Source organism: Herpailurus yagouaroundi, unplaced genomic scaffold (genome assembly GCF_014898765.1).
Source record: "Herpailurus yagouaroundi ecotype Mexico unplaced genomic scaffold, PumYag 142, whole genome shotgun sequence".
NCBI classification, from domain to species: Eukaryota; Metazoa; Chordata; class Mammalia; order Carnivora; family Felidae; genus Herpailurus; species Herpailurus yagouaroundi.
Window position 1 is genome coordinate 40,026,432 of NW_024412397.1, and position 12,569 is coordinate 40,039,000.

Here is a 12,569-nt window from a genome sequence, read left to right on the forward strand (position 1 = left end):
GCGGCTGCACCAATTTGCATTCCCACCAACAGTGCAAGAGGGTTCCCATTTCTCCACAGTATTTCCTCCTTTTAAAGTAATACTGAGCTCACAGATTGACCTCACCATTTGTTTACTCCCTTCTGGAGCAGAACTCAAGAAGCAGGAAATTTCCCAGAGCCTAGACTGGATGAATTTAACTTAGCCTTTGTCTATGCACTTTGCTACCCTTTACTAAAGAGTTAATTCCAAAAATTATGCAAAATTGCTCTAAACTCAGATAGACATTTTTCTACCCATGCATTTAAAGTAATACATTTTACAATATATTTAGTTTCTACAGATGTTTTATTCAGGCTTGGAGTTAGTTTGTTCTGATTAACAAGGTTTTTGAATAGAATTTAAAATGTGCATACTCTACTAATAAAATAGCATAGCTGTGTAATTTGTAAATCCATACATGCATATATATTGGTATGTTAGAGACAACCAAAAGTACAATAGGGTTGGAATGGAATGGAAATTCTGGGAAATTCTGGATTCCAGTAGGGTCTTGAGCAGATTCATATTCACATCCACAGGGAGTCATCTGCAATTTTGAAAATGTTTTGGAAGCCCTTCCTTGTCATTAGTAGTAGAAAAATCAGTGGGAGCTGGTTTTGTTTAATATTTTGCTGATTTCTGTATAACCTCATATAGCCTTTATAAGAGTGCATACTGTAGTTTGTGGTTTATATGAAGTTCTACTTAAGGAATTGCCAAAATAAAACTAAATTGAGATACATGTGTGGACATTCTAGATACTTTATAAATGCATTTTCAGTGATGGAATACGTTCTTGCCATTGGTGATAATTTATTGCTTGGGCTATCTTTTATTTAAAGAGCTACTTAAAGATCTTTTAAAAACTATTAAAAATCTACTTAAAAAACAAATTTATGTTCTTCTGCTTTATTTTATTTAAGTGGCTAACATATGCAATGAAATTTAAATTCATTATTACTATGTAGTTTTTAAGTACCTCCTATTTATAAAGTATTCCTGAAAAACTATGTGCTTTCAGGAATATATTGCCTTCATATTGATATATTTAGGATATAATTTCTAAATTTTATGAATTTTGTTTACAGGTTCTAGAATTATATATTCATGTAGTCTTTAAATTCTCAAAGTCTCCAATTTATGTGACAGGAAAAACTTTTAATCTCCTTAACAGCCTTAATATTAAATATGATGTTTAAAGAATTGTGGATAATTTATTATAAAAAATTCTACTTACGATTTTAAGAAAATTAAGGACATTCAGTTTTTCTAGATATCTTGTGGTAACTCCTCCAGATCCATCCATCCCCCTAACCAGCCTGCTCACGCTTGTATCTTTTGTGTTTTGGTCCATGAAGCTTATTCATAATAGACTGCATCAAAGATATCTTTGGTACTCTGGCTTCCTGCTAGTGTAACCAACGGGTTCAGTGGTAAGAGACCAAGGGAGATAATGGAGAAGAATGAGGGTGTGGTATTTATACCCCTACTTGGTTACTGCGTCCCCCTCCCCAGAATGACAGCCACTGGCACTATGTAGCCAATAATCTAGCAAATGTCTTTTCATTTTCCTATCAAAAAAGATAACCAGAAATAAGTTGCAGTTCACAAGTTCGAGCCCTGCATTGGGCTCTGTGCTGACAGCCGGAAGCCTGTAGCCTGCTTCAGATTCTGTGTTTCCCTTGCTCTCTGCCCCTCTCCTTCTCTCTCTCTCTTTTCTTTCTCTCTCTCTCAAAAATAAATAAACATTACAAAAATTTAAAAAAAAATAAAGGAGAGTACATATACTATATTTATTATACTCAAGCAGCGTCTGAAAGCACAAATGAACTAATGACTCAGATTCCCCTGGTACTCTCATTGTACCTGTTTCTTTAGATTCTCTGTCTTTCCCTTAACCTACATTCCTGGCTCCATGGGTACTTCCCTATGATTGGAGAAAGGATGGAGTAGGAAGATAATTGTGTCCCATATAAATGCTCACAAGAATGCTTCTACTGTGGAAGAAGATCTCAGTAATAACACAATGTTAAATCTTCTCATTTTGTTTTGCATTGTTTTGTCATGTGAATTAGTCAGATATTACCATAATAATTCTTTGTAACAAATGCTTTGGAACTCAGTGACTTACTGCCACTTTTTAAATATGGCTTATAGCCACTTTTTTAATAGCTCATATTACTGACCTGTAAGTTTTAGTTGATTCTTTTGTGTTTTGATATATAATTGTATCAACAGAAAATCGTACTTATTTTTTTCCTTTTTCTTTCTGATATTTATAACTCCTATCTCATCGTTTTACTTCTAGATGATTTTAAAGGCCTCCACTCTTGCAGTTTTTCTCATTTTGTAATTACATAGAGTGGTTGTATGTAACTCTGTATATACATTGGTTGTTATAAGCAGGATTTGTACAAACAATTATTATCTTATAATACATATATTTTAATCCCTTTGATGATAAATGATGAAAGCAATGTATTTTATAAGGCAATACTAAAATAATTTATATTAAATTTAGGAAGCTTCACAGATAAGTAATTTTGGAATCTAAAGTATTTCATATTTCTCTTTTACAAATAAAGATTGCCTTCTGGAGCTTTTGTTTTAAAATCAGATTTTCTTTTGTTATTGTATGTCTAGAACATGAGGCCTATTTGAGAGATATTGTAGAATTACAATGGCATCTTGAAGATAGAGCTTATCAGCTAAAACATTTTGAGGAACAAAAGGTGAAATTGGAGGAAGCTAATGCAAAGCTTCAAGCAGACACAGACTACATGAATGCACGCGGTCCTCTAATTAACTCAAAGCAGAACCAAGAACTTGAAACTCTGAAAGAATTTTATATAAAAAAATTTGAGGTAAATTAATGGATATGTATCTTATAGATTTATAGATAGTTATAAAAAATGTTTCAGCTAAAAGAAATTAGCATCTTTAAATGTTTCATTTTCATTGAAAATTGACCTGCTACTTATTTCCCAAAGGAATATTATACTACACACAATACAGTCATTTGATATTCATTTAAACTGTGTCTTCTTTCCTTTTATACTTAGGGGTATTAATAATATTTAGTCAACTTACTGATAAAATTTTGGAGATTTAAAACAACATGGTAATATTTGAAGTTGTAAATTGAACTGCAGGAGAAGGCAAATATATATCAGTCACTTTCATTGTTTATGACAATAAAGTATAAAATATTTTCAATGATTAGTTAATATTTAACACTCTTATTGTGGGATTGTGTTACAGAAAAATAAAGTATTTATACCTGCCATTAAATGACCAAGTATAGAAAAATAAAGTATTTATACCTGCCATTAAATGAGCACATTTATACCTGCCGTTACTTTTGGTTATTTAGAACTGCTAAATGTGTTCTGTATTTTCCTCAACCAGTCCATTTTCCTCCCTCGCTCTCTGAAGACAACCTTACCATGAAATTCTGTTTCTAGGTGAAAGTTGTATATTTTTATACATATATATGTATTTTAGCACAATACATGGTTTCTTTTTCATTCTTTAAATAGTATCAAATGTATAACTTTCTGCGAGTTGTTTTTTAATCTGATTTTTTTAAGATATCAAAATATTGTTGATACAGAGAAATCTAGTTTATTCCTTTTACTTGCTGTCTTGGATTTGACACCTAAAGCAAACCTAACAAAGGCAAAAACAAGCAAGTGGGGCTAAATCACCGTGAAAAGCTTTTGCACGGCAAGAGGAACCACCAGCAAAATGAAAAGACAGTCTGCTGAATGGGAGAAAATATTTGCAAATCACAAATCTGATAAGGGGTTAATATCTGAAATAAAGAACTTAGCAGAGACAACCTGAAAAAAAATTGGGCAGAAGATCTGAATAAATATTTTTCCAAAGAAGATATACAGATAGCCAACAAGTACATGAAAAGATTCTCAGCATCACTAATCATCAGGGAAATGCAAATCAAAACCACAGTAAGATATCATTTCATACTTGTCAGAATGGCTATTATCAGAAAGACACGAAATAATAAGTGTTGGTAAAGATGTGGAGAAAAGGGAACCCTTGTGTACTCTTGGTGGGAATGTAAATTTGTGCAGCCACTGTGGAAAACAGTATGGAAGTTTCTCAGAAAATTAAGAATGGAACTGTCATATAACTCAACCATTTCACTTCAGTATATTTGTTAGTAGAAAAAAACACTAACTTGAAAACATATGTGCACCCCCCTGGTACATTGCTGCGTTACTTATAATAACCAAGATATTGAAACAATCTAAGTGTCTATCAGTGGATGGCTGGATAAAGAAGATGTATATACATACAGTGGATTTTTACTCAGCCAAAAAAGAATGAGATCTTGCCATTCGCAACAACAGGGATGGACCTTGAGGACATTATGTTGAGTGAAATAAGTCAGACAGAGAAAGACAAATATCATATGATCTCATTTATATGTGGAATCAAAAGAAACAAAATAAAATACAATTTCATAGTCATAGACAACAGATTGGTGGTTGCCACAGGCAGCAAGGGTTAGAAGATGAATGAAAAAGGAGTCAATAGATAAACTTCTAGTTATAAAATACATAAATCAGAGGGATTTAATGTGTAGCAATGGTGACTATAGTTATAATATTGTACCGCATATTTATAAGTTGCTGAGAGTACATCTTAAAAGTTCTCATCACAAAAACATCTAGCTATGTGTGGTGATGGATGTTAACTGGACTTACTGTGGATCATCTCACAATATAGAGAAACATTGAATAATTATGTTTTATACTTGAAACTTATATGTTAATTGTATCTCATTTAAAAAATGAAAAACGTTTGTGCTTAAGGGGCACCATCAGTATCTGATAAAAGGTCAATATTCAAAATGTGTGAAGACCTTTCATAACTCAACACCAGAAAAACAAGTAATACAATTGAAAGGTGGTCAGAAGACCTGAATAGACATTTTTCCAAAGAAGACATCCTGATGGTCGATAGATGCATGAAAAGATGCTTCACATCTCTAATCATCAGGGGAGTGAAAAAACCGCAATAAGTTATCACCTCATAGTTGTCAGAATGGCTAGAATAGAAAAGACAAAAAGGAGCAAGTGTTGACAAGGATATGGAGAAAAAGGAACCCTCATGCCCTGTTGGTAGGAATATAAATTGGGACACCACTGTGGAAAACAATATGGAAGTTACTCAAAACATTAAAAATAGAAATACCGTATGATCCAGTAGCTCCACTACTGAGTATTTACCCCAAGAAAACAAAACCCTATAAAAAGATATATGCACCCCTGTGTTTATAGCAACATTATTTACATTAGCCAAGATATGGAAATAACCTCAGTGTCCATTGATAGATCAATGGATAAAGAAGATGTGGTACATGTATATACAGTAGAGTGTTAGCCATAAAAATGATGAGATCTTGCCATTTGCACCAACATAGATGGACCTCTAGAGGATATTATGCTAAGTGAAATTAACCAGTCAGAGAAAGACAAATCCTGTATTATTTCACTTCTATGTGGAATCTGAGAAATACAACAAACAGAAAGCAGGAACAGACCTGTAAATACAGGGAACAAACTGATGGCTGCCAGAGGGGTGGGGGTAGAGGGATAGGCAAGTGGATGATGAAGAATGGGAGGTACAGGCTTCCATTTACAGAATAAGTAAGTCTCTGAGATACAAGGTACAGCCTAGGTTGTATAGTCAATGATATTGTAAAAGCGTTGTATGGTGACAGCTACACTTGTGAGCATACGATAACGTATAGACTTGTTGAATCACTATGTCATACACCTGAAAGTAATTTAACTTTGGGTGTCAACTATATATCAATTAAAAAAGCAAAAAAGATAAAGGGTACTATCAAAAAAGTAAAAAACAAAAACAAAAACAAAAACAGAATGAGAGAGAAACAATTGTAAATTATACATTCAGAAAGGACATAGTATCTAAAATATATAAAGAACTTTTTAAATGCAACAAATCAGGGCATACAGCCCAATTATAGTGGGCAAAGGACTTGAATAGATTATCTCCAAAAGGCATACATACAAATGGGCAGCAAATGTGTGAAACGATAGAGGCTCAACATCATTAGTCGCTACGGAGATACAAACAAAAACCCCAATGAGATACCACTCACAACAAAATAACAAAGTTTTGGTGTCTGTGTGGAGAAATTGGAACTGTGGTACTTTGCTGGTGAGAAAGTAAAATGGTTGCAGATGCTGTGGAAAAGACTTTGGCATTTCTTCAAAAGGGTTAACGTAGAATTACTATATGCTCTAGCAGCAGTTCTACTCTTGAGGATTATATACCACAAAGAATTGAAAACTGATATTTAAAGAACAAAGCCAAAAGTTTTTACATAAATATTCGTAGCAGCAGTGTTTATATTAGCCAAAAGGTGGAAACAGCCCAGTGTTCATCGTCAGATTAACGACTAAACAAAATGTCATATATCTATACCATAGGAAGAAATAAAAGGAAATGAAATACTGATACATGTCACAACATAAATCAACTTTGAAGGATTATGCTAAATAAAGAAGCCAAATACAAAAGATCACATGCTTTATGATTTTATTGGTATGGAAAATCCAGAATACGTAAGTCTGTAAGACAGAAAACAGATTGTGATTGCTAGGGGAGAGTATAATGTAGTGTTTTGTTTATAGTCATTTATCATATAAATTTGTTTTGTTTTATTCTGCTGTCTTGACTCAGTTTTTAAAAAAAAAAACTTTTTTTTTTTTTGCATTTATTTATTTTTGAGACACAGAGAGACAGAGCACAAGTGGGGGAAGGGCAGAGGGGCAGAGAGAGAGGGAGACACAGAATCTGAAGCAGGCTCCAGGCTCTGAGTTGTCAGCACAGAGCCCAATGTGGGGCTTGAACTCACGGACCTTGAGATCATGACCTGAGCTGAGGTCGGACACCCAACCGACTGAGCCACCCAGGCACCCCTGTCTTGACTCAGTTTTGAGGTCCTGGCTAGAGGCCTACTGAAATAACCAATTGCTTAAATGATGCAAGACCTCTAGCCAATGTACCTGAGCCCTAGTGCATAGCTACTTGCAAATCAAGCTCACAGCCTCATTGTTGCCTTCAAATTCATCAAGCAGCTTGGCCCCATAACACCATAGAGCCACAAGAGTATTGTACACAATCGGCTGGAGTATCAATGGGGGAAGGATATGCCAGTGCCACATGGGCCCAATCCAGAGATTGCCCTTGAGATGAATTTGTCTTGTTCCTGACAGGGAGCCCACCACCCCAGCAATGCCTACAGGTTACCTCTTCTAAAGGTACTGACAGGTTGGACATGGGATATTTGATATTAGGAATTCTGTTATGTTTCCTGACCTCTTGTTTGCTTAGCTCATCGTCCCTGCATACTCCTTGCTCTCTGCTAAGATACATATGCCCACACTCCTGTGCCTAAAGGGGAGTCTTGTAGGGGTTACTGCCATCTGTGCTATTCTAGAAATTAATGAACATTATTGCTTTTTCCAGGAGGTACTTGCTTCATTTCAGTCCACCACTTTACCCACTGGGGAAAGGATTGTTCACTCCCTAGTGCTTTCTCTTGCTCTCCCTCTAACATTCCAGCAGTGACAAAAAAAAGGGGGGGGGGGAGAAATGGAGAGAGAAGGGAGATTGTTTATATTTGATAATTAATAAAAACAATAACAATGGAATATTTTGGACCCTTTCATTAATAGTGGTTATTCCTGAGAGAATTACAGGTGATTTTATTTATTTTTCCATCTGTGTTTTCTGGTTTTTCTACAATGAAGTAATATTGTCTCAGTGATAAAAATAGCAAAAAGTAGCAATTCTCCTATAGGTGAAAAGATAATTCTTTTATTTTGCTTATGTTACCTGGGATATTGAAGTTATTTTCTTCAGTAACTTTTATACATTTCTAGCATTGATGTCTTTCAGGCTAATGCAAACCTGAAACTTTACTGTGCTCAATAGACTACATATGGGAGGAAACTGATGTAAAGAACTTTAAAAAAAAAATCAGAACAACTCTAAATTTAAGTCTTTTCTCTGATCTTACTCTTGCTTGATTCTTTTAATTACTAAGTGTATAAACAATAATATTTTTCATTTCTAGGTAATGGAATTATACAAACAAGTTCAGGAAGAACTTGCAGAAGCTATAGAAAACTATAAGAATGCCAAATTGAAGGCTAAACAAATGAAACAAGACATGGAAAAAGATATTCATAATGATGAAGCAAGCCTAGAAGCCTACAAGTAAGAATTTTTCACAAATGCTGCTTACAGCATTTTGAACAAAAATATTGATTAAAATTTAATTTATATTCCTGTATAAAATATCAGATAAAGAGAAAGGAAAGAATCTAAATCACCCATTTTTATCTTATCACTATGTTTATATGTAAATTAAGACATGTTTTTTACATATGTAAATATATGTGTATGAAATCCTAAGCACTATTTTTCTATTTTATTTTATATTAGGTTTTTTATTTTAATTACACTATTAATATATAGTATTATATTATTTTTAGGCATACAGTATAGTGATTCAACAATTCTGTACATTGCTTGGTGCTCATTATGATAAGTATGTTTTTTAATCCCCCATTTTACCTATCCCCCCCCATACACACACCCTATGTTAATCATTAGTTTGTTCCCTGTAGTTAAGAGTCTGTTTCCTGGTTTCTCTCTCTCTTTTTTCTTCCTATACTCATTTGTTTCTTAAATTCCACATAAGAGTAAAATTCTTGTATTTGTCTTTCTGACTTATTTTGCTTAGTATGATACTCTCTAGCTCCATCCATATTGTTGCTAATGGCAAGACTTCATTCCCTTTTATGACTGAATAATATTCCACTGTGTGTATGTATTATATATATATATATATATATATTTATATATATATATATTTATACACACACACACACACACACACACACACACACTACATCTTTATCCGTTCATCTATCAATGGATACTTGGGCTCCTTCCGTAATTTGTCTATGAATGATGTTGCAATAAACATAGGGGTGCATGTATCCCTTTGAATTAGTGCTTTTGTATTTTGGTAGTAAATACCCAGTAGTGCAATTACTGGACTGTAGAGTAGTTCTATTTTTAACTTTTTGAGGAACCTCCATACTATTGTCCATAGTGGCTATACCATTTTGCATTCCCACCAGCAGTGTAAGAGGGTTCCTTTTTCTCCACATCCTCGCCAACACCTGTTGTTTCTTGTGGTTTTTATTTTAGCCATTTTGATAGGTGTAAGGTGATATCTTATTTGTTGTTTTGATTTTCATTTCTCTGATGATGAATGATGTTGAGCATCTTTTCATGTGTCTGTTGGTCATCTTTATGTCTTCTTTGCAGAAATGTCTGTTCATGTCTTTTGTCCATTTTTAATTGGATTATTTGTTTTTTGGGTGTTGAGTTCTATCAGTTCATATATTTTGCAATACTAACCCTTTATCATATGCCATTTGCAAATATCTTCTCCCATTCAGTAGATTGCCTTTTAGTTTTGTTGATTGTTTCCTTTACTGTGCGAAAGCTTTTTATTTTGATGTAATTCCAGTAGTTTATTTTTGTTTTTATTTACCTTGCCTTGGGAGACCTATCTAGAAGAATGCTGGTATGGCCAATGTCAGAGAAATTACTGCCTATGCCATCTTCTAGGATTTTTATGGATTCAGGTCTCACACTTAGGTCTTTAAACCATTTGCGTTTCTTTTGTGTATGGTCTAAGGATGACTCAGTTTCATTCTTTTGCATGTAGCTGACCAGTTTTCCCAACACCATTTGTTAAAGAGACTTTTTGTATATTTATTCCTCCTTTGTTGAAAAGTAATGATCATATAATTGGCAGGTTGATTTCTGGGGTTTCTACTCTGTTCCATTGATTTATGTGTTTATTTTTGTACCAGTACCATACTGTTTTGATTACTACAGCTTTGTAATATAACTTGAAGTCTGGAACTGTGATACCTGTAGTGTTGCTTTTCCTTTTCAAGATTGCTTTGGCTTTTTTGGAGTCTTTTGTGGCTCCATACAAGTTTTAGAATTTCTTGTTACAGTCCTGTGAAAACTGCTCTTAGTATTTTGATGGGAATTGCATTAAATGTAGAGATTGTTTTGGGTGGTATAGACATTTTAACAATATTTGGTCTTCCAATCCATAAGTATGGTTTGTCCATTTCTTTGTTTCATCCTCAATTTCTTTTATCAGTGTTTTATACTTTTCAGAGTACAGGTCTTTCACCATTTTAGTTAAGTTTATTCTTAGTTATCTTATCATTGATGCAGTTGTAAATGGGAGTATTAATTTCTCTTTCTGCTGCTTCATTATTAGTATATAGAATTTCTTCCCGTTGATGTTGTATGCTGTGACTTTACTGAATTCATTTATCAGAACTGGTGTTGTTTTGGTGAAATTTCAGCGTTTTCTGTATATTGTATCATGTCATCTGCAAATAGTGAGAGTTTTACTTCTTTCTTAAAATTTTGGATGTCTTTTATTTCTTTTTGTTTTCTGATTGCTCTGACCTTTTGTTGTCTGATTGCTGTACTGTGCTGAATAAAAGTGGTGAGAGTGGACATCCTTGTCTTGTTCCTGACCATAGGAGAAGAGCTCTCAGTTTTTCCCCATTGGGTATGATGTTCACTGTGCATATTTCATATAAGGCCTAATTATGTTGAGGTATGTTCCCTCTAAATTTACTTTGTTGAGGATTTTTATCATGAATGAATGTTGTACTTTGTCAAATGCTTTTTCTTCATCTCTTGAAATTGTTTTTACCCTTTCTCTTATTGATGTGATGTATCACGTTGATTGATTTTGAATATTAAACACCTTGCATTCCAAGAATAAATCCCACTTGATGAGGTGAATTATTTTTTTTACTGTATTTTTGGATTTGCTTTGCTAGTATTTTGTTGAGAATTTTCGCATCTGTGTTTATTGGAGATACTGGCTTGTAATTCATTCTCTCTCTCTCTCTATTTTTGTGCTGTCTAATATTGGTATCAGGGTGATGCTGGCCTCATAGAATGGATTTGGAAGTTTTCCTTAAAATTCTATTTTTTGGAATAGTTCAAGAAGATTAGGTATTAACTCTTCTTTTTATGTTTGGTAGAATTCACCTCTGAAGCAGTCTGGTCCTGGACTTTGTTTGTTGGGAGGTTTTTTAAATATATTTTTTAATGTTTATTTATTTATGAGAGAGAGAGTGCACGTGTGTGAGTGGGAGAGGGGCAGAGGGAGTTTTTAGTTACTGATTCAGTTTCCTTGATGGTCATTGAGATGTTCAAATTTTTTTATTTCTTCCTGTTTTGGGTTTGGCAGGTAATATGTTTCTAGAAATGTATCCATTTCTTCTAGGATATATGTGATTTGTTGGCATATGATTTTTCATAATATTCTCTTAAAATTATTTGTATTTCTGTGGTGTTGGTTGTTACTTCTCCTCTTTAATTTATGATTTGTTTATTTGAGTCCTCTCTTCCTTTTTTCTTTGTTTTGATGAGCCTGGATGGAGATTTATCAATTTCGTTGATCTTTTGAAAAGCCAACTCCTGGTTTCAATGATCTGTTCAACTGTTTTTGTTTGTTTGTTCATTTTTTTTCCTTTAGTTTCTGTATCATTTATTTTTGCTCTAGTCTTTCTTATTTCCTTCCTTCTCCTGGTTTTAAATATTGTTTGTGGCTCTTTTATAGATGCTTTATATGTATAGTTAGATTGTCTATTTGATTTTTTCCTTGGTTCTTGAGTAGGCCTGCATTGCTGTGTATTTCCTGCTTGAAACCACTTTTGCTGCATCCCAAAGATTTTGGATCCTTTTGTTTTCATTTTCATTTGTTTCCATGTAATTTATTTCTGTTTTGATTTCTCAGTCAATGCATTCATTGTTTAGTAACATGTTATTTAACCTCTGTGTATTTGTGGTCTTTCCAGATTTTTTCCTGTGGTTGGTTTCTAGTTTCCTAGTGTTATGGTCAGAAAAGATGTATGGTATGACTTTGATCTTTTTTAATTTGTTGAGACTTGGTTTGTTGCCTAAAAGTGATCTGTTTTGGAGAGTATTTGTGTGCACTTGAAAAGAATGTGTATTCTGCTTTTGAGGATGGAATGTTCTCAATATATCTGTTAAATCCATCTATTCCAGTGTGTCATTCAAAGGTACTGTTTCCTTGTTGATTTTCTGTTTGAATGATCTCTCTGCCACCGTAAGAGGAGTGTTAAAGTCCCCTACTATTACTGTATTAATATATATTAGTTCAACTATGTTTTCTATTAACTGCTTTATGTGTTTGGGTACTTTCATGTTGGGTGCATAAATATTTACAATTGTTGTATCTTCTTGTCAGATTGTCCCCTTTATTAGTATATAGTGCCCTTCTTTGTCTCTTGTTACAGTCTTGGTTTTAAAATCTATTTTGTCTAATACAAGTATTGCTACCCCAGCTTTCTTTTGACATCCATTTGCATGATAAATATTTCTTTATCACCTCATTTTCT

General features: G+C 33.6%; 1 protein-coding gene across 1 annotated transcript in view; it reads left to right on the plus strand.

Annotated features, from left to right (window-relative positions):
* CCDC178 (coiled-coil domain containing 178) overlaps positions 1-12,569 on the plus strand; it is a 435,616-nt gene that overhangs the window by 79,235 nt on the left and 343,812 nt on the right. The window contains exons 7-8 of the mRNA XM_040478494.1: positions 2,665-2,885; positions 8,159-8,301. Of these exons, the coding sequence (XP_040334428.1) occupies positions 2,665-2,885; positions 8,159-8,301 (364 nt within the window). The remainder of the gene's footprint in view (positions 1-2,664; positions 2,886-8,158; positions 8,302-12,569) is intronic.